The sequence below is a fragment of the Sceloporus undulatus genome, chromosome 4 (assembly GCF_019175285.1).
Source record: "Sceloporus undulatus isolate JIND9_A2432 ecotype Alabama chromosome 4, SceUnd_v1.1, whole genome shotgun sequence".
Taxonomy (NCBI): domain Eukaryota; kingdom Metazoa; phylum Chordata; class Lepidosauria; order Squamata; family Phrynosomatidae; genus Sceloporus; species Sceloporus undulatus.
Genome location: NC_056525.1, coordinates 3,536,441 through 3,559,578, shown reverse-complemented (window position 1 = coordinate 3,559,578; position 23,138 = coordinate 3,536,441). Strand labels below are relative to the sequence as shown.

The 23,138-nt window shown below is 45.2% G+C and overlaps 1 protein-coding gene across 1 annotated transcript in view; it reads left to right on the top strand.

Moving 5' to 3' along the window:
• Positions 1–3,440: 3,440 nt before the first annotated feature.
• Positions 3,441–23,138, top strand: part of CCM2L (CCM2 like scaffold protein) — a 26,384-nt gene continuing 6,686 nt past the window's right edge. The window contains exons 1-8 of the mRNA XM_042462392.1: positions 3,441–3,555; positions 7,877–8,044; positions 11,248–11,331; positions 13,127–13,310; positions 17,291–17,787; positions 18,957–19,092; positions 21,704–21,767; positions 22,230–22,477. Coding sequence (XP_042318326.1) covers positions 3,448–3,555; positions 7,877–8,044; positions 11,248–11,331; positions 13,127–13,310; positions 17,291–17,787; positions 18,957–19,092; positions 21,704–21,767; positions 22,230–22,477 — 1,489 coding nt within the window. The 5' untranslated portion in view covers positions 3,441–3,447. The remainder of the gene's footprint in view (positions 3,556–7,876; positions 8,045–11,247; positions 11,332–13,126; positions 13,311–17,290; positions 17,788–18,956; positions 19,093–21,703; positions 21,768–22,229; positions 22,478–23,138) is intronic.

Here is a 23,138-nt window from a genome sequence, read left to right as displayed (position 1 = left end):
TTTCTTCCAAAACATGCCTGGGCTGCTTGCCATTTCATGCAATAAAACAGTGAGTTACCAGCTGCAGCAGATTGATGGCAATTTCTGGACAAAGGGACAACGCCAACTGTTGTCTATGTGTGAGAGACAGCAATCCACTGAACCCCGTTTCCCCTCTTTTGACAGAAGACCTGATCATCTGTCGGAGGAGAGAGATAGCTCTCTTCCACCAAACTGAGTCTTGTGAGCACTATGTGTGATAGTAGGGGAAGGCAGATTTGCATGATTCTGGATGTGTCTTCACACCAACACACACACAAACACACACACACACCAGCCCTATCACACTGCTGCTTAGGGAGGGGAAGGCAAGCATAAGGGCAGGCTCAGCTCTCTGGAGGAGAACATAGGTTTTGCACTGTGCAACCAGCTCCATTTTGCTGGTTTAAAATAGACCTCAGGTAAGGTTCCATTCTCAGCCATGAAACCCAGTGTGTGATCCTGGGCAAGTCCACTCTCTCAGCCTGAGGGAAGCAATGGCAAACCTCCTCTGGCATATTATTATTATTATTATTATTATTATTATTATTATTATTATTATTATTATAATTATTGAAGGCTTTCATGGCCAGCATCCATGTTTTTTGTGGGTTTCTCATTATGTGGCCATGTTCTGAGAAGAGTTTTCCTGACGTTTCACCAGCATCTGTGTGTGGCATTTTCAGAGAATGCATTCTGTGAAGATGCCAGCCGCAGATGCTGGTGAAACATCAGGATAAACTCTTCTACAACATGGTCACATAGCCAGGAAAACCCTCAACAACAACAACAACAAACAACAATACTATACATATTATTTATTATTATTATTATTATTATTATTATTATTATTAATTTCCCATCCTTTTCCTGAAAGCTCAGGGCTGTTGACAGTATTAAAGCAAAACAGAAAGTTATTAAACCGAGTTGTTATTTATTATTTAACGAAAATTTCTTAAGGAAAACCGCATATATGTTCATCTTAGGGTTAACCATAAATCGGAAATGACTTAAAGGCAGCCACAACAACAACTGGGGCTGCATCCACACTGCAGAAATAATTGAGTTTGACAACCACTTTGTAACAGCCATGGCTCAGGCTATGGACCTCTGGGGACTGGAGTTTGTTGTGGCACCCAGTCTCTGATAATAAAATAAAAATAATACATTTTATTATAGACCGCTATTCCGCAATGATCACAGCGGTGTACAGGAAAAAACTGCAAATACATACAAAAATACAATGTGCACGTTAAAGGAGGAGGAGAAGTCTCGCCTTCAGGCAGTCCCTGATGTTGCTGGGTCTGCCTGATCGCTCCTCTGAGGGCGAGGTGACAGTTGAAGGAGGGAGGGGGCCTCTTCCTGCGGGCAGTCCCCGATGTGCTGGGTCTGCCTGATCGCTCCCTCTATGCGGCGACGGGTGACAGTTGAGGAGGGAGGGGCCTCTTCCTGCGGGCAGTCCCGATGTTGCTGGGTCTGCCTGATCGCTCCCTCTGAGGCCGAGGTGACAGTTGAGGAGGGAGGGGCCTCTTCCTGCGGGCAGTCCCCGATGTTGCTGGGTCTGCTGATCGCTCCCTCTGAGGGCGAGGTGACAGTGAGGAGGGAGGGGCCTCTTCCTGCGGGGCAGTCCCCGATGTTGCTGGTCTGCCTGATCGCTCCTCTGGGCCGAGGTGACAGTGGGAGGGAGGGGGCCTTCCTGCGGGCAGTCCCCGATGTCGCTGGGGTCGCCTGATCGCTCCCTCTGAGGGCCGAGGTGACAGTTGAGGAGGGAGGGGCCTCTTCCTGCGGGCAGTCCCCGATGTTTGCTGGGTCTGCCTGATCGCTCCTCGAGCGAGGGGGAGGTGACAGTTGAGGAGGAGGGGCCTCTTCCTGCGGGCAGTCCCCGATGTTGCTGGGTCTGCCTAATCGTTCCCTCGAGGCCAAGTGACTGTTAGGAGGGGGGGCCTCTTCCTTCAGGCAGTCCCCGTTGTTGCTGGGTCTGCCTGATCGCTCCCTCTGAGGCCGGGTGACAGTTGAGGAGGGCTAAGGTTCACTAAACTACAATTCCCAGAATTCCCTTGCATTAAGCCAGGACCTTTAAAGCAGTGTGATTGGATTTTCTGCAGAGTGGAAGCAGGCAAGTGATAAATGTAGTGAAAAGCAGTGCCAGTCAAAGCAGGGAATGTTGAATTCACACATCATTAGGCTGGTTTGGCGGGATAGCCTTGGTTATCTCTGCTGTCCTGTTTTCTCAACTGTTTGGAAATGTCCCATTTTCTTTCCTCCCACTTTCCCTCTTTGTCCTCAGGCCAAGACTGCTGCAAACTGAATGCACACTCAACACACCCAACAGGGGAGAAGAGGGGGAGGGGGGTGGGATATTGCCCTTTCCAGCTGGCTCAGCGTGCATCTACATTGATAGAATAATGCAGTCTGACGCCACTTTGAGTGCTATAACTCATCCTCCGGGATTTTGTAGTTTTGCAAGGTCTCTTGGCCTTTGCCAAAGAGTGCTGGTGCCTGGCAAAAACTGCAGATCTCATGATTCTATAGGATGGAGCCCTGGTAGTTAAGTGGTGTCACAATGCATTATTTCTACAGTGTGTTGCACCCCTAGACCCATCTGCAGATGGAGGAGTTAATTTTGGGACAACAGCTCCCAGAATCGCTACCGGGGCTTCGTGAAGCGGTAGTCCAAAAAATAAACCTTCCCAAGTTCTCAAACTTTCAGCCATCCCCATTTTTAAAAGTTTTATGGAATTGTATGTTGTCTGTATTCTGGATGTGAACTCTGGGTTACAGAAAGAGAAAGAGATGTTCATCTAGTCCATGTTTGAGTTTGATCTCGGAAGCTAAGCAGAGCCAGCTCTGATTAGGACTTGGATGGAGACCACCAACAAGATCAGGTGCTGCGGCTATATTTCAGGTGAGGAAATGGTCAAACTACCTCTGATTATTCCTTGCCTGGGAACCCCTGAGACATTAATGGAGAAATTTTAAGGCATGTGCACACAAACACACTGAGAACTCGCATATCCAAGGAGGATTCTGTGAATTGCAGTCAGACTGGGGGATTCTGGGAGTTGTAGTCTGTTTTTGCACTGTGTACCGCCTTGGATCCCATGTTGGGAGTGAAGTATCACTTAAATGAGATCAATACGTGACTTGAAGGCACACACACACACACACACCCTCCTCTGATCAGCATACCCAGAGAGGATTCTGGGAGTTGTTGATCTGTTTTTGCACGTGTGTGCTACCTTGGGTCCTGTGTGATGAAGGTGGAGTATCATCACTTCAATAAGATAAGTAAACAGTCAGTCCATAAAAGTGAGTTTGGCCTCCACTTCCCTCTTCTGCTTTTCCATTGCAAAAGGGCAGGCACTCTCATGCGCTCTGAACCAGGGCCAGAGGTTGTTGTTGTCGCTGGTGGAGTTTCCGACACAACGGATGGGGAAACAAAGGATGGAGGGCGTAGAGGAAAAAGCTGCCTTCCTGGGGACAGGAGGAGCCAAGCAAGAACTGGGCATGGAGTACGAAGCGAAGAAAGGCAAGAAGGTAAGTCATGGAGATGTGGGGCTTTCTCGGCATCCAGATTTGTGGGGCTGCATCCACACTGGAGACATAACCTGGTTTGACACCACTTGAACTTGCCCTGGCTCCATGTGATGGAATTCTGGGCATTGCAGTTTGTTGTGGCACTTTGGTGCCACAAAAAACTGCAATACCCAGAATTCCATCGCATGGAGCTGGGCCGTTCAAGTGGTGTTAAACCGGATTATTTCTCCAGTGTGAATGCAGCCTAGGTGTACTTGTGTGGGTCGGGTGGCACATTTTCTGCATGCAGCCCCTGTTGCTTGGGTGGCTGGGTAGAAGACAAACGCCACTACATCTGTAGCTCTCCACATGTTGCCAATGCAGTTCCCAGCTGGCTCACCTTTGGTTGTGCTAGCTACCAGGCTGATGGCAATGACAGTCTGTCAACCTCTGGAAGGCCAAAGGATCCCACCCTTGGCCTAAAACTGTAGTAAATGGGAAAGCGTTCACTTTTCACACTGTGCATTATAGTGCTTTGACCATGGTTCCCCCGTGTATGTAATTGGGGATTTGTAGCTTATCGTGTTGATGCACTCCCTGAGATTTCTAATATCTCCAAACCGCAAATCCCAGGATGCAGCCATCACAGTTAATGCAGAATCATAATACTGTACTATAATTGTGGAGTGGAACATGGGTACATTCTAAGTGTTTCCTGGGATCGGTAGTTTGGAGGGCACTAGAGCTCTCGAGCAGAATAAGTCTATATAACCACCTTCAACTACAAGTCCCAGATTATAATTTAATAGTTTGAAGGGATCACAGAGGCATAGTGGTTATGTTGCAGAACACTGTTGTAGTATATTGTATACATGATTGTAGGTATTGACACATGTGATTTTGAGAAGGCCTAACAAGAATGGGAAACATGAAGCTCTCTAAGCTATAACTCCCACTACCAGCTCTTTTGCTAAGGCTGCTGGGAATGCATCCATGCAACCCCCATATCCAATCGATTGATCTCCACATTTCAATGGAGCAGCCATCCCAGCAGGAGAAACCCTTTCAATTTCCCCAGTAATTTAGATTGGTTTTTCAAGCTCAGTTGCCTGTAGCAGGGGACAACCCCCCCCCCCCAAAATTAAAACCCAAACACAGCAAAGGTGATATGAATCATCTTGCTATGAACACATCATGGCCCCAGGTAAGCCAAAATTGCAAACTTGCACTTAGGAGTGTAGGCAATCACAGGTCCAAAACATACTGCAGAAATAATCCAGTTTGAGACCGCTTTAATTGCCCAAGCTCAATGCTAGAGAACTCCAGGAATAATAATAACAACATTTTTATTTGTATTTTCCCGCCTCTCCCCACGGATCGAGGTGGGATTACAGCCAGTATCAAAGCAATGATACATCATAATTACAATCATTTAAAAACAGCTTCATAAAATAACAAAGGAACTGTAGTTTTGTGAGACATTTTGCCTTCTCTGTTGGAGAGCTCTGATGCCACAATTAACTACTGTTCCCAGGATTCCCTAGCACTGAGCAAGGGCAGTTAAAGCGGTCTCAAGCTGAATTATTTCTGCAGTGTGTTTTGGACCATAGAATCAATGCTGTAGAGGATCTTGTATCCCAGGGGACAGGCCCAGTAGTTCATATTCTTGGTGCGTGTGTGACAGTGAGAGCCAGTGTGGTGTAGTGGCTTTGCATGATGAACTACAACTCTGGAGACCAAGGTTTGGTTCCCAGTTTGGCTATGAAATTTACTGAGTAACCTTGGGCATGTCACACTCTCTCAGCCTCAGGGGAAGGCAATGGCAAACCTGCTCTGAAAAAATCTTGCCAAGAAAACCCCATGATAGGGTCACCTTAGGGTTGGAAACGAAGGCACACAACAAATGTGGCCTCATCTAGCATGCCAAAAGCGGTCAGGTGTTAACACTCCGCCAATGTATACATTTTGTTATTTATTACTATTGATAAATGCTGGAGTAGCAACATAATGCTCCCTGAACATGACCAGAGGATGTCTCCTAGGTCCAAGGCTAACAGGAATAGCCAAACCGATTCCAGAACTGATCTGGCAGATCCAATATCTCATCTCATTCTTGGAGCCTTAGATCTCTATGGCACATTTTCATTGAAGATTTGCTGCACTGACAAAAAGGGAGTTGGATGAAATGACCTTTGAGAATCTCTTCCATGATCTTTCCAAGACAAGGACACCAGGAGGCAAATGCTTCCTTGCCAGCTTTCCTTCTGAGCAGGTGGGTCCTGGTGGCCTCTCTTCTGCCCTGATGTGGATCCAGCATCAACGTCCCAGTCCTCTGGGGAGACATCCTTTCCCCCTCCAGATGCCTCTGGTGATGCCTAGCTGTCAGACCGGGCTCTAGGCCGAATCACCACCAGCCAGTCCTGAGATCGGCGTGTTAAATTGGTTCACTTGGCAGCCACCCGTCAGACAAATCAAAGACATTGGTTGCCCGAGGCAGATAATCCCCACACCGGCTGCTCTCTAATGGGGAAAGGAGATCAGCATCCAAAAAGTTCTGGAGAAAGAGAGAGAGAGAGAGTGAATACTTCTTAGGGCTCATTCCCACTATGATTTAAAGCAAATTGCTGATCAGTTTATATGACTGTTGTTTCCATTTAAAACCAGTTCCAATCCTACTTTTCTGTCACGATAAAGCGAGGCAAAAGCAAAAAAACAAAAACAAAAAAACAGTTTTTCTAGATACTAGTTTCCTAGTGTCAAAAAATTGAAAATGAGGCAAACGATGTACATCAGGACCAATCCATAATGGGACTAGTACAAAATGGGACTGATGCGCATCAGGACCAATCCATAATTAGACTGGTATGAAATGGGACTGATACGCATCAGGACCCATCCATAATGAGACTGGTGCACAATGGGACTGATGTGCATCAGGGATGAGGTGCAATGGCACTAGTGCACAGCAGAACTGATGCACAATGAGACAAATCCGTAATGAGTCTGGTGCACAATTGGATGGATACGCATCAGGACTGATCCACAATGAGACTGATGTACACTGGGACTTATGAGCATCAAGACTGATTCACAACAGGTACACAATGGTACACAATGGGACTGAAGCGCAACAGGAACATTATGCAGTGGCACTGGGTACACAGTGGGACTGACCCGCAATGAAACTTGTGTGCAATGGGATTGATACACATCAGGAATGATTTGTAATGGGACTGGTAAGTTCCACTTTCTTTTTCTGAACTGTAAGAGAAACAAAATAAGAATACTATGGCGCATTACAGACGGGCCCTTCCAGCGCCCCCGTCACGTGCTAGGGGCTGGCCGAGGACCTAGCGTCCACACCGGCCTCACCCCAGCACGTGACGGGGGTGTAATAATGGCGGTGCTCTATATACACGGGTGCCGCCCTTATTACGTGCCGGACACATAGCATCCGCACAGCGCGCCCCGGATATGATGCCGCGAGTGTGCACCTCGTGCCTCATGGTGTCACATCCAGGGCACAAGAAGAAGCCCCATTTCGGCACTTTTTAGCTGCGCTGGGAAGCCTCGCGGTCTGGCCACTGGGGCTTCTTGGCGCATCTAATGACGGAGCAGGGAGAGCGCCGCTTTTCGGCGCTCTGTAACGTGCCCATATCTATCAGCCATTCTGTGAAATCCCAAATAGAGTAGACCTATTGAATAGAGGGGATTTACAGGCATTTGGGAACTCATTTCTTTCACACGTAACCAGGGCTTTCTGTGCTAATATGCAGTGTTCCTTTTAATCTACATTTTAAATAGTTTTAACTTTGTGGGTAGTTTAACACTGCTTTAATCTTGATTTTGGATGTTTTTGGCTACAAGTGGTTTTATTTATATTATTATGAATCTGTAACCCCCCTTCAGTCCCAAGTGTGGGGAAAAGGTGCAGTATCAATAAATGGTATGTAAATGAATGGATGGATGGATGGATGGATATGTGGATGGATAGATGAGTGGATGGATTTACACAAGTGTTGATTTGCCACGCAACAGTTGATTCTACTCTTCTGTAACAATCTCTAACAATAGGATCCATTGTGTTCAGTTTAGCCTACAGGGATTCCCCCCCCCCCCTCTTCTTCCTCTTCCCCAATTATTATTTTCTTGACATACAGAACTCAGTTTGGCTTTTTGTCAGAGGAACAGCACAGCCATCTGCGTTGTGCTTCTTCTCTCAGCCTGTGTGTCTCCATTTGCCCAATGACTTGTCTTTGCCAGCCATGGCATGGCAGTCTATACCCCTCCATTGCCAGAAGATCCATTGTTTTAACCTGATCTCCTTTTTGCTCTCTCACAGGGATTCGTGTCTCCCATCAAGCGGCTGGTTTTCCCAAAGGCGGCCCGAAAGCAGGCCCTCAGGACAAGCCTCTGCCGCCGTCCTTTGCACTCAGTGCCACTCCATCCTCCGGATTATCTGATCGACCCTCAGATTCTCCTACATGACTATGTGGAAAAGGAAGTGAAGGTGTGTTGGGGTGTGAGTATTAAAGAAAAAATAACAGCAGAGGTTTGAGGAAATTTAACAAAACTTTACTTAACAGAAGTCTCAAAAACTGAAGCAAAAAAGAATATGAATAGCACAGTACAAAATCTTGGTATAGCAGCATGCATACATTACCATGGCAGCATGGAGAGCAGGATTCAATGAATGCTCCCAAGACCCAGTAGATCCACAAGGCAATTATACCTTTCTAATTAGTTAATACAATCACCTGGTCTACTTAGCTTATTACCATGGTCTACACCTGCCTGCTCACTAGATTCTCGTCCAGTCACAACTTATTACCTGGACAAGGTGAGGGAGAAAGAAGGGACCTGGAGTGGTATTTTGTATGATTTTCACTTGCTGGCAAGAAGGGCCTAATTTAGGGTTAGAATGATAGAATATTGGAGCTAGAAGAGGTCACAAGGGTCATCTACTCTAATTTAACCTACCATTTAAAAACCCATTCAGTGGTTGCGACTACTAGTAGGATTGAGACATAGTCACTAAATTTTACTGTACTATGGGATTATATATTTGCAGTAAACACACGTAGTTACAGAATTGTAGGCTGCATCTACAGTATTGGAATAATGCAGTTTAACACCACTTTAACTGCCATGGATCCATCTAACTGAATCCTGGGATTTGTAGTTTGGTGAGGCATCAGCACTCTTTGGCAGAGTGAAGGTTGAAGACCTCATAAAACTACAAATCCCAGGATCCCATAGGATGGAGCTGCAGCACTTAACGTGGTATCAAACGGCACTATTTCTACAGAGTAGATTGGTTGTACTCAAACCTTTTACCTTTAGGACCTCCCTTTTACATCTACATGTGGACATCACCACCACCACCCACTCATTGTAGTGTGTGTATCTATCTATCTATCTATCTATCTAGTACATATTTTCACTTGCACATTCATGTATATTCATATTTTAACTTTTTATAGGGAAATAACATTGTCCAGATTGTTGTTGTTATGTACCTTCCAGTCCTTTCTCACTTATGGCAACCCTAAGGAGGTTTTCTTGGGGTTTTCTTGACAAGACTTGTTCAGAAGTGATTTCTTATTGCCTTCCCTTGAGGCTGAGAATATGTGCCTTGCCCAAGTTGGCCCAGTGGGTTTCATGGACAAGTCAGGAATTGAAATTGAATTGAGGATGCCATTCAAATGTGAAAGTGAAACACTACGTCTAACAAATGAGGAACATAGTGTAAACATGAGTCAACTTTGTGATGTGGCAGCTAAAAAGACCAATGCGATTTTATGCTGCATCAATAGAAGTATAGCATCTAGATCAAGGGAAGTAATAGTGCCACTATATTCTGCTTTGGTCAGGCCTCACCTGGAATAATCCTGTGTCCAGTTCTGTGTGCCAAAATTCAAAAAGGATGTTGAGAAACTAGAGTGTGTCCAAAGGAGGAAAACTAAAATGGTGAAGGGTCTGGAAACCATAAGGCCCTATAAGGAGAAACTTAGGGAGCTGGGTATGTTTAGCCTGGAAAAGAGATGGTTAAGAGGTGATATGATATCCCTGTTTAAGTATTTGAAGGGATGTCATATTGAGGAGGGACTGGGAGCAAACCTGTTTTCTGCTGCTCCAGAGACTAGGACCCAGAGCAATGGATGCAAGCTATAGGAAAAGGGATTCCACCTCAACATTAGGAGGAACATCCTGAGTAAGGGGTGTTCGACAGTGGAACAAACTCCCTCAATGGAGGATGGTGGAGTCTCCTTCCTTAGAGGTCTTTAAACAGAGGCTGGATGGCCATTTCTTGTAGTGCTTTGATTGAGAGTTCCTGCATGGCAGGGCATTGGACTGGATGGCCCTTGGGGTCTTTTCCAACTCTATGATTTTATTATTCTACATGTAGACACCTTTCAAGACGTTGCTCTCACCCTGAGATACCTCCCCTTGAGGACTGAAAGAGAGATACCAAGCCCTGAAAGACTCAAGGCTAAGCCTGGAGATGTGACAACTCCGGGAGCTCCCCAGTCCCTGATTTCAGAGTGAAAACCTCAGACCTATGGTTATCCCTTGGTAATGTCTTGAACGGGATGGTACTGGTTATGTTATTAAGCAGGAGGCATTAGACATCAACCATAGTTACATAGAACAAGCCATTTGTGCAATAAAAACCAATAATACTCTGAGCCCTTGGTATCTGCTGGGGTTTGGTTCCAAGACCCCTCATGGATCTCAAGATCTGTGGATGCTCAATTCCCATTAAACACAATAGAATAGTAAAATTGTCTCCTTGATATAAAATGGCAAAAGCAAGGTTTGCTTTTTGGGATTGATTTTTCGGGAGTATTTTCAAACTATGGATGCTTGACTCCATGGATGCAGGAACCATGGATACAGAGGGCTGACTGTATGACGGAGAAGATATCTCTCTGGCTGGAAATGCAGATTCTCTGTTGAAATTGGGCATTGAACAGAAACACGGAGAGTAACAAGCTTTTCCAAGCTCTTTTTAACATCGCTGCAGGCACTGCTTTGAAGAATACATGGAAATTGTGTTGCTGTTGTTGCTGTGTGACTTCAAATCATTTCCAACTTACAGCGACCCTAAGGTGACCCTATCATGGGGTTTTCTGAGACCAAAAGTAGGTTTCCATGGTCAATCAGGGATTTGAACCCTGGTCTCCAGAGTCGCAGTCCAGTGCTCAAACCAGTATGCCATGCTGGCTCTGTGGAAGTTGTAGTTCCATTTTTTTAAAGCTTTCTACTTGGAACAAGAAACAGTCAGCAACATTTGTGGAGCCAAAGATATCTATTTGCAAGTCAGCATTCTAACCCTGAGTTTCCTCCTCCATATTGTGAAAATTAGAGATGTTTGGTATCCTATTCCAGGAGAAAGGCAGGATAAAAATCCATAAATAAATAAATATGTGCCCTGCAGGGGAAGCCCACAACTCTAAGGTAGCCTCTGCCAATGTGGGGACTCCTCCAGATGTGTTGAACTACAATTCCCACTATCCCCAGGCAGCAGAGATTATGAAAGCCACATAACATGAAGCAAAGCGAAGCATGTGTTCTTAAACCTGCAGTCTATCCTGACCACAAAGTCCTATACACAAACCCTGTTTAACACAAATTTTTCCTTTTCAAAATTTCCACCTGACTGTCTTCAATTGGGATTTTTAAAAAAGATCATTTTCTCTTCCATTCCAGTTTTTAGGCCATTTGACTTGGGTGAACACCTCCTTGAACCCCTCCAGCCGTGATGAACTGTTGCAGCTCCTGGACACTGCAAGGGTAACCACACAATGTCCTTCAATGCACTTTGGTGTCGTCCAGTTAACAGTAATGTACTTCTAATGAATGCAACCAGAGAGCACACTGATATGATAGTGATAGCTGTGAACGAACAGACTTGAGTGAATTTCTCACATATACATGGACCCTTTTTATATGCTGGGGTTTGGTTCCAAGACCCCCATGGGTAACAAAATCCATGGATGCTCAAGTCCCATTAAATATAAAGACATAGAAAAATGGTGTCCCTTATAAAAAATGGAAAATCAAGGTTTGATATTGGAAAGGTATACTTTTTTTTGAGCATTTTCAAACCGTGGATGCTTAAATCTGTGTATAAAAAATCCAGGTATAAGAAGGGCTGACTGTACTATAGTGCAGATTCTTTTTCTTTTTAATCATTTCAAAATAATTTTACAGGTTGTCTTCCTTATCAGAAATACCAAAATCAGAAATCCTCCAAAACCCAAAACGTTTTAACAGATAGCTGAGATAGTAATACCTTTGCTTTCTCATAGTTCGAGGTAAACAGATTTGGTTTCCAGCACAAAATGATTAAAAATACTGTATCAAATTACCTTCAGGACATGTGTATAAGGTGTATATGGTACATAAATGGATGTTGTGTTTTGACTTGGGTCCCATCTCCAAGCGATCTCATTATGCGTGTATAGGCAACTATGGGTATTCCAAAAACCCAAAAATCTAAAATCCAGACCAAACTTCCAGTCCCAATCATTTTGGAAAAGGGAGACACAATTTGTATCTGTATTATATTTTAATCTATGCTCTAAGCTGCTTTGCATCCCATACAGGGGGGAAAGCAATTAGTTAGTTGGCTGCTACCTGCATTTGCAGAACATGGAAAGGGTCATGGGGTGAGAAATGGCCATGCGCCCCCCACAGTTGCCCACCCCTACTTTAACTTTTGCACTGAACCTGGCTTTCCTTTCCAGCATGGGAAGTGGTTGTATGGAAGTGAACTGTACTTTGCAGCCCAGGAAGCTGTGCTTTGGATACGTAAAAGCTGTTCTTGTTAAACTTCTGTTGACCCTATGAATGAGAATCCTTCAAGTCACCCTGTCATCAGGAGGGCGACCAAAATGGTGAAGGGTCTGGAAATCAAGGCCTATGAGGAGTAACTTAAGGAGCTGGGTATGTTTAGCCTGGAGAAGAGACGGTTAAGAGGTGATATGTTGGCCCTGTTTAGGTATTTCAAAGGGTGTCATATTGAGGATGGAGCAAGCTTGTTTTCTGCTGCTCCAGAGAACATGATACAGAACAATGGATTCAATCCATAGAAACAGAAATTCCAGCTCTACATTAGGAAGAACCACCTGACTGTAAGAGCTATTCGACAGTGGAAGATGCTCCCTCAGAGAGTGGTGGAGTCTCCTTCTTTGTAGGTCTTTAAACAGAGGCTAGATGGCCATCTCTCGGGGATGCTTTGATTGTGAGTTCCTGCATGGCAGAGGGTTGGACTGAATGGCCCTTGCAGTCTCTTCCAACTCTGATTCTATGATTCTATTAACTGCCCTTGCTCAGGTCTTACAGACCCAAGGCAGCCATGGTGGCTTCCTTGATGGAGTCCATCCACCTGGCATGCAGTCTTCCTCTTTTCATGTTGCCTTCCACCTTCCCAAGCAGTATTGTCTTTTCTAGTGCGTCAAATCTTCTGATGATAAAATCTGTAGCTTAGTGGCATTTAGGTCTAAGGACGACTTTTCAGACACATCAGCCCCAGGAAGGAGTGCATGCCTCAGCAGACTTTTCCACTGCTCTGTCTTTCCGGCAGCAACTGAAAGAGCTTCCTCTGAAGACCACTCCGGAGCAGGACAGCATCCTGAGCCTCTCTGCCCGCTGTCTTCTTCTGACTTGGAGGGACAACGAGGAGCTCATCTTGAGGATCCCCACCCATGAGATTGCTGCTGCCTCTTACCTGCGGGATGATGCACTGCACCTTCTTGTGCTCAAAACAGGTGCTGATGGATTTGGCTGGGGGGGAGGGGTACTTCAAACTTAAAAAAGGAACTATTTAAAGTGCTGAACCAAATGGACTTAGTAGAGGGCTGCCCTTTAACGCGTGTATGTGTGTGTGCTGTGTGCCTTCAAGTCATTTCTGACTTATGGCAACCCTAAGGTGAACCTATCCTGGGCTTTTCTTGGCATGATTTGTTCAGAGGAGGTTTTCCATTGCTTTCCCCTGAGGCTGAGAGCATATGATGTGCCAAGGTTACCCAGTGACTATCATGTCTGAGCTGGGAATCGAACCCTGGTCTCCAGAGTCCGAGTCCAACATTCAAACCAAAGTTCATACCAGTGATGTATTCAAGTCTTCTACTCCAAAAGTCTCAAGCCTCTGTAACTTCCATTTTCAAGTTGAATCTCAAGTCCTTGCAAGGTATTTTCAAGTCAAGTCTCAAATCTGGGAGTCAATTTTAAACAGGGGAAAAAAGAGTTGGGTGCATTCCTTGGAGGGGAACAGCAAGGAAATTAAGTAATGGGCTTGAGGCAGAGGTTGAGGTCTGCTTGGCAGCCTGTCTCCATTGCACATCGGAAGAGACTTCTAATGATTTCCAAAGCTTTAAAAGGAGCCTTCTGCCACAAGCCCATCGGCTAATAATGCATTTGCTGTTCCCTTCCAAGAAGAGAGCTCTAGGGGCAAGTCGTGCCTGCTTCTGAAAGTGAATGATGTTATCCAGTCAGTTGCTAAAAACATACAAGTTGCAAGTCGAGTCAGTGCGTCATTTATTGCCGAGTTGAGTCCAAGTCGAGTCACTAAAGTGACTTGAGTCTACATCACTTATCCATATGAAAATGTAATGTGGATACACTGCCCCATTCGCTGCTGGACTTTGCATTCTATTTGCAGTGGATTGTTTATTGGTTATCTGATTTATATTCTGCATTCTTTTCAAAAGTGAGACTCAGTGCAGATCAACCCCCCCCCCCCAAAAAAAAAAAAACCACCCATATTTTAGCTGCCACAGCTCCCTTTCTCCCCCAAACACACCAGTTGCTGCTTGGTGAAGAGTAGAAGAGCTGCAGAGAATTGTCACCTCTTTTCATATAACTGGACTCACAGTAATGTGTGAGTAGTTGCTGAAGGTTCTAGAGGATGAAGTTATTGTTTGTCCATCCAGTTATAGTAACATAATGGGACCTTGCTCTGCCACCACTACCCTACTCTCCACTGGCCAGAAAGTTGGCATTTGAGGGGCATTTCACAAGCTTAAAGGTGGATTTGGAGCAGAGGGTTTGGGTCATCGCATGGATGGTAGAAGATTCTGGAGCATGTCCAAAGGAGGGCGACTAAAATGGTGAAGGGTCTGGAAACCATGCCCTATGAGGAACGCCTTAGGGAACTGGGGATGTTTAGCCTGGAGAAGAGAAGGTTAAGGGGTGATATGATAGCCCTGTTTAAATATTTGAAGGGATGTCATATTGAGGAGGGAGCAAGCTTGTTTTCTGCTGCTTCAGAGACTAGGACCCGGAGCAAAGGATGCAAGCTGCAGGAAAAGAGATTCCACCTCAACATTAGGAGGAACATCCTGAGAGTAAGGGCTGTTCGACTGTGGAACAAACTCCCCCGGAGTGTAGTGGAGTCTCCTTCTTTGGAGGTCTTCAAAGAGAGGCTGGATGGCCATCTGTCGGGATGCTCTGATTGTGATTTCCTGCATGGCAGAATGGGGTTGGTCTGGATGGCCCTTGCTGTCTCTTCCAACTCTATGATTCTATGATTCTGTGATTCCAATCTCTGTAAAAAAAAACCAAACTGAGTTATTCCCTCAGTCCCCAAATTTCTAGCTCTGCAGTAACTTGAAACCTCAGTTGAGCATTTAGGAAAACAGTTTATAGACTTTCAAATATAAGGAGCCAGATCATGAGAATGTGAACCCAACAGATAGAAGAGTTCTGCATGGGAACAGTGTTGCAATACTAGAAATTTGGGGACTGAAGGAAATTTTCATTTCCCAGCTTCCCTAGGAATGTAGCTCTGGCACTCTGTTAGCTATTTCTTCTGCTTTCTGTCAAAATACATTTTTTCTCTTTCCTCAAGTTCACCTACTTAGTTTTCCAGCCAATGTAACTGAGCAGGATTTGCATGCTGCCCGACCTGCCTTTACAGCTGAGAATATTTCTCTGTGGCTCTTTTTATTTCTACAACCTTTGCCAGCCAGAGTGCCTTTATTATGCAAATCGGCCCTCACTCAAACTGCCAGTTGAAAGCAAATGAAAGCAGATGAGGGAGAAGAGAGACAGCAAACTCTGGATCAAACACTCAAGGTCTATAGCTAGTGCTTTTAAAAAAAAAAATGTGTGTACTGCAACATGTCAAAAGTAATTGAATATAAAAACATGTGGAGGCTTCAGGTTGTAGCTTTCGGGCAGACGATTTAGTTGTCTGGAGACTCAGACATAGGGAAAATGGGCAAGCGGAAGGATGAGGCTGATCCTTAGGCTTTATAATAGCATCCAGAGAAAATGCTGTTGGTCCCCTTGCATCATTTGAGCATCTTGCTGAGACTGAACATTTGAGCATTGCTGAGACTTTCAGGAAAATGTCCCAATACAATCCTAAGATTGCTAGGGGATGTGTTTCCTAAGAGTGTGTGTGTGTGTGTGTTTCCTAAGAATATATGTGTTTCCTAAGACACACACACACACACTCCTCCTCCAACAGGACTAGTGCTACTGCATTGAGCTTACAGCAGATCATTAAACAGGGAGTCTGTGAGCATTTAGAATGGAAGGCCATAATCGTAAAAAGTCAACATGGGTTTCTCAAAAACATGTCATGCCAGACTAATCTTATCTCTTTTTTTTCCTGATAAAATTATCAGATTGGTAGATGAAGGGAATGTTGTGGATGTAGTGTATCTTGATTTCAACAAGGCCTTTGCCAAGGTCCCCCATGATATTCTTGCAAACAGGTTGATCAGCTGAACCCAAAGGGTGCTCAGCAATGGCTCTGCTTCATTCTGGAGAGAAATGACCAGTCCTGGGGCCAGTGCTATTCAATATCTTTATCAATGACTTGGATGAAGGAACAGAGGGCATGCTTATCCAATATGCAGATGACACCAAATTAGGAGGAGGAGCAAATACCCCAGAGGACAGGATCAAAATTTAAGATAACCTGAATAGACTAGAAAGCTGGGCCAAAGCTAACAAAATGAATTTCAGCAGGGAGAAGTGTAAGCTACTGCACACAGAGAGAAAAAAATGAAATGGCTTAAGGAGACTTCTACGTGTGAAAGGAATCTAGGAGTCCAAGTAGGCCACAAGTTGAACATGAGTCAACAGTGCGATGCGGCAGCTAATAAGGCCAATGCAATTCTAGGTTGCATCAATAGAGGTATAGTGTGTAGACTGAGTGAAATAACAGTGTCACTGTATTCTGCTTTGGTCAAGTTCCACCTGGAATCCTGTGTCTAGTTCTGGGATGTTGACATGTTGGAGCATATCCAAGGGAGGGTGACTAAAATGGTGAAAGGTCTGGAAACCATGCCTTTGGGAGCTGGGTATGTTTAGCCTGGAGATGAGACAGTTAAAAGGTGATATGATAGCCCTGTTTAATTATTTGAAGGGATGTCATATCGAGGAGGGAGCTAGCTTGTTTTCTGATGCTCCAAAGAATAGGACACAATGGAGTGATGGATTCAAACTACAGGAAAAGAGATTCACCTAAACTTCAGGAAGAATTTCCTGATGGTAAGAACAGTTCAACAGTGGAAGATGCTCCCTCAGAGTGTGTTGGAGTCTCCTTTGGAGGCTTTTAAACAGAGGCTGGATGGCCCTCTGTCTTGGGTGCTTTGATTGTGAGTTCTTGCATGGCAGAATGGGGTTGGATTGGGTGGCCCTTGAGGTCTCTTGCAACTCTATGATTCTGTAACAACAACAACAAATATACAGTAAGCTTTTGGGTTTGATCCATTTAATTCTGTTTTGTTCCCAGGCCTGGGAGTCGACCCAGTCCCTGCAGGGAGCAGCTCAGACATCTATCCGGCCAGTAAGCAGGAAAAGAAATTCCCCAGTGGTCCGGCGGAGAAGCGTCCGATGGAACCCCGGCCATTGGGGGGCACCATGGAGCGGCGCCACACCATTTGCAGCTTGGACTGGAAGATGGCCTGGAGTGGCCCGGAGGGGAGGCCGAGCGGAGGGGGCAGCCTGGAGAGGAAACAGGGCACAGGGAGCTGGGAGAACAGGCAGAGGGCCGGGGGTGGCCCACCGTGGGAACGCCGGCAGACCTACAGCGGGAGCTGGGAGCGTCGCCCAGCGGGCAAAGTTGGAGGCAGCTGGGAGCGCTGTCGGCAGGCCTATAGCGGGAGCTGGGAAAGGGGCAAGACCTGCGGCAGCTGGGAGCGGAGGAACACAGGGGGCAACCCCTTGGACCCCAAAGAGCCCAGCCCTGAAGCCTACTGCAACCTTGTCATCCTGGCTGTGGCTAACCGAGTAAGTGAGCTGCACCCACACCCATCTCCCATCTTCTCCTGCCCCAAATTCCTTCTAACCAAAAAACAGAATAAATAAGACATGCTTTAGGATTAGGTTTGCCAGATTTCACAGCCTGGCCCCTTTTTCCTCGTTCTTAGGACACAGGAGGAGGAAACTCAGGGTGAGAGCGCTGTCCTAAAAGCGGTGTTTGTACATACAGTGGACCCTTAGTATCCATTGGAGTTTGGGTCCAGGACCCCTCATGAATAACAAAATCTGTGGATGCGCAAGTCCTATTCTATACAATGTCACAGTAAGATGGTGTCTGTTATATAAAATGGCAAAATCAAGGTTTCCTTTTTGGATTTTTATTTACATGTATTTAAAATGTTTTCAAAGAAACTTTGATTGCTCATACAAGCATGTTATACACTCAGGATTTTGGGTCGTGGGTCTAATACGGAATTCCTTCCTTTTCCTATCAGTTCATGGTAGCTTTGTAAAAACAAGGATGATTCCAACCATGAGATGTATTTGAGACTGCATAGAGCTTGGAAACATTACATTTTCAGGCTACAAGTCACCCAGTCTCACAGCCTCAAAGCTCAGCCTAGCAATAGGAGGAATCACAGACCAAAAAAGTAATGCTTCAAGCCTGTGGGATTGTGCTGTATGTACCTGCCCAGCCCAGACATCCTCCTTTTCCAGGACATGTCCTACGTTTCAACCTTCTGTGCAGGAGGAATTTCAAAATGTCTTCCAATTTCAGCATGACTAAGGCTTGTTCCAGACTGCCAAAATAAAGCTGCTTTGGGTCTCTTTGGAGGTATGCTATTTAAATGATGCATGGGTCCTAAGAGTCCGGAGGTCGCGCCAAAGCCACACTCCATTCCTAAGCACTGGAGGGCAGCTTTGGTGCAGCTTCTGGATTCTTCGGATGCATGCATCATTTAAACAGCATACCTCCAAAGAGACTTGAAGCAGCTTTATTTTGGCGGTCTGTAACAGGCCTAAGAAGCATGCATTTTTATTCATATTAGTGTTTTAAGCTTGGTAATGTCCTCTTTTTTCTTGACCACCTTACATTTTGCAGTGCCTTGTCCACCTTTGTGGTTAAGACATCTGGTCACCTTTGTCCAGCAGTTCTGGAATACAGATCTGACTACTGTTTCTTCCCTGGGATGTAGGACATGGCCGAAGAATCGTGTGCTCTCATCTGCCAGGTTTTCCAAATAATTTATGGGGACCAAACCATTGAGTGCGTGGACCGAGCCGGCTACCACTACGCATCCACACCAAAGCGTCCTTGGCTCTCCAGCCGGAGTGAGTACTTATGAAAGGAGGGGGGCTCCTTAAATTGGGTCCAATTGTTAATCCATCTACTCCATTATTGTCTGCTGTGAGTAGCAGCGGATTAACTGTTGGTTCCCTGAACAAGGTGACAAGGCTGAAGTTGGTTCCTTATTCCCGTTTCCTTTATTTGTGCAAAAATTTGAAAGACAGCTAACTCATTCAGATGACTAAGGATATAAGGTCCGAATGCCCCTATGTACCCAAAGCAACTTTTAAACACACCATGTTGCCTGTTGCCATACTCAAGAAACGGTCTACTTCAAAATTAAAAATAATTCAGGCAATTCTACAAAGCTATTTCTGAAAGTAACAGGTATATATATGATGAGATGGCTGTTGTAAATAAAAGAAAAATAATATGCACCCTAAAAGAAGCAATGGGTCAACTGAAATAGTACATCCCCACATCCAGGGGAGTCTCCTTTGTGAGATGGCAAACAATCCTTTCCGACCTGAAGCCCTTTCTACGTGCAAGATCTATTCAAATGTGCCAGCCTCTGCCAGTTAGAATTAAAACAAGCCAAACAAATAGGGAATTCTACTTGTGTGCCCCAAAACAAGTCTTGGGTCAGCCCATATCATACATTGCTATATCAGGACAAGGCTGAAGTTGTTTCCTTATTTCCCGTTCCTTATTAGAATGAGTTTAGCTGTCTTCCAGTTTTTCAGGCAAATAAGGAACTGCATCTTGGGAATAAGGAACCGGCTTCAGCCTTGTAGTAAAGGGGAATATTCCAAACTGGTAGACCAGGTGGAAACAATACGTAGCAGTGGGTTCCAGGAATGGCAAAATAATTATTCAGAACAACAGAAACTTTGGACATTTTTTTAAATACCCAAAAATTACAGCAACAAATATCGCAACTTCCCAATACATTGATCCCATTTGGAAGACCTTCAGAACCATTATTTTCCAAAGATCTTTCCAACCAAAATAGTGTTGGCACTTTTGAACTGAAGCATTTCATTGTTAGCTCACATTCCCAGCCTTTTTTAGTTGATTCCAGTGAGACCTTTTCAGTTACACAATAAAGCTGTGGAATGATTCCTGTAGCAGGAAAAATGACACAGAGATATCCCTGCAGAAGAGAAAATCTTTATAGAAGTATGCTATTCTTAAAGGTACTGGAATTGTACTGGGAAATGGACTGGCAACCAGTGGAGCTGTTGTAACAAGAAGTCATATGTACCCTGGAACTTAACCAATATAAATCAAACGTAAGGGAACACAAAATAGTTGGGACCCATGTGGTCCACTTTCCCCACCCTTGATCTAAATGCAGTGATCCCCAGACTTAGGTTCTCCAGGTGTTTTGGACTTCACTTCCCAGAAGCCCCAGCCAGCTTGGCCAATAGTCAGGAATTCTGGGACCTCAAGTCCAAAACCCCTGGAAGGCCAGAGTTTGGTAATTGCTTATCTAGTGAGTGGCAACAAGAAAAAGCTGCAACTGGGGGCTCATCTACGTGAGTCAAATGAAGCGGTTTCTCCCTATCCTCATGGTGACTTGTCTTCACGACACAGGGCCAAATCCCCAATTCGAGTGTGGTCTTCACGACATGAGGCCAGTTTCTCACTAAATCCATCCTATCCCTCCCTTTAACTGGATTTTAAAAACTCACCTTTTGCTCTGGATTTTGCAGGAAGACCTAGAGCACTCTGTACCAATGCTGGGTGGCTGTCTACACATGTATCCCCACTGTCTCCCTGGCATCACCATTGCTGGTGTGAGTCACTCCCTCTGAGGTCACAACAAGGCACCCAGTCATGCACTGGGAGGTAACAGGGGAGTCCCAAACACAGTCTGGGCAACCAGTTAAAGAGTGATTGCTACACAGCTGGTAGCCAGCAGCTAATGAGCAAGCCCAGGCAGAGTAGCTTACAGTTCAACACTTATTTTGCTTTAGTAAATACAAGCTTACATTCCAACCAGTGTTCAACAGTGTCCAAGTCCAGGTAAATAACAGGCCAACAAACAAAATCTAGGTCAAGCACAGAGTTCAGGAACATGACAGGGAGCCTAGTAGGTTAGATAATCTCGAAGAACTAGAGAACAGGGCTGGGAAACTAGATCAGCAACTCAATGCAGCTGCTTTTTAATTAATTGTTGCTTCCTATAAATCCTCTGAGACCTCCTCAAGCATTACCTTCCTTGTCTCCACTCAGTTAAGGTAGGTAGGGGTAAATGGTCTTCTATATCTGAATGGGCAGGACTCTTTGCCAGAGCTGGTCCCGCTCTCTGGTCTGTCTCTGAGACGTGTGGCTCTGGAACCTCCTTCTGCTTTGGCTCAGCAGCAGGTCCACTGCTTCAGTCTCTGAGTCAGAGTCCAGGTCCATGTTCTGGAAGCAGGGCATAACAAGAGGAATGACAGGCAGAATCTGAGGCAGCTTCGGGGCCAGAATACTCCAGGAGCAGCCCAGAGTATTCTGGCCAGTGTAGATTAATCCCAGGTGGATTGTTGGGCAGATAATGATTGCAAAAATGTGATCAGGCTTTGCAGATCGAAGCCGTGGGTAAGCAAGTCCGAGGCTTTGCCTCTCACCCCGTCCCAGCAGCTCACCCCTCTCCTTGTTTGCTCTCAGGTGAAAGCTGTCGGACTGATGGGACGTATGGATATGATGCCGATTTCAGCTGTTGCAGCTCCTTGTAAGTCTTGCTCCTCTCAACGGTAATGTCTGGAATGCCTGTGAGTACGTGTCGAGCCAGCGTGGTGCAGTGGTTTGAGCGATGGACTATGACTCTGGAGACCAGGGTTTGAATCCTGGCTCAGCAAGTCATGCACACACACATTCTCAGAGGATGGCAATGGCAACCCCCCTCTGAAGAAACTTACCAAGATAACCAAATGACAGGTTTGCCTTAGGGTTGCTGTAACTTAGAAATGACTTGAAGACACACAACAACAAAGTGTTGAATATATTTTCCTGCTCTGAAAACACCCTGGCAAACAATAGACCTCCAAGAAAGCAGGGCCTCTCCACTGCCATGCAGGCTGGGGATGATGGGTGGATAGGAGTGGGATGGGCATTGACTCCAGATGCGAGAGAGCAGGTTGCTTGCTAGCCTGAGTTTGGAAGTGTTGCTAATCCGCTTCCTCCTCTCTTGTAGTGATGGCTCCCATGAAACATTTGAAGCCTGTTGCAGTGGTGGGTCCTCGCCTTCCTTTCACCAGTCCCACCACAGCCTGGCCACAGCCTGGAGTGGGAGTGACCAAAGCAACACTGGACTGGAACAACTGCAAGACTACATGATCACGGCGAGTTTGTGGTGGAGGAGTTTATGGCTTCTTTGTCAGTCAGGTGGACCATCTGTTCTGGGTTGCAGTCCAAACTTTGGAAGGAATTATCCAAAATGGTGATCTCAGATATTGGACAGAAAAGGAAGGTGCTCTCTTTTTTGGTTCAGCCACCTCAAAATTTAGAAAAGTAGCATTTTTGGACAATGGACCTCAAAACCCCCCAGCCAGCAAAATTTCTGGGTGTCCAAAAAAGCAATTTTCTCCACCTTTGGACATGAGGCCCATGTGCCTGGAGTTCAAAACCGTAAAGCTCAGCGCAAGATGTGTGAGCAGCTGTTCTCAGTGTTACCTTTGGCTCTCTGTCTTTTGTTATAGAAAAAAAAGGGGAAGGAAGGAAGGAAGGAAAGAGTCAAGGAAGGAAAGAATAAAGAATAATAAATAAATAATGCAATGATAAAATTCATGAATAATAATAAAGAATAAATATTGGGAAGGGAAGGAGAGAAGGAAGAGAGGAGGGGAGGAAAATAAATGAGAAATAAGAAGATAGAAATAAGAAAAAGAAGGAAAGAAGGAAGGCGAAAGACAAGGAAGAAAAGAATAAATGATAAAATGCATGTTTAATATATTTATAATTATATTATAAAAATAATAAATAATAAAGATAAAGATAGAAAGAAGAGAAGGGAGGAAAAGGAAGAAAGAAGGAGGGGAGATAGAGAGGGAGGAGGGAAGGAATAGATAATAAGAAGAAATAAAGGAAGGAGAGAAGGAAGGAA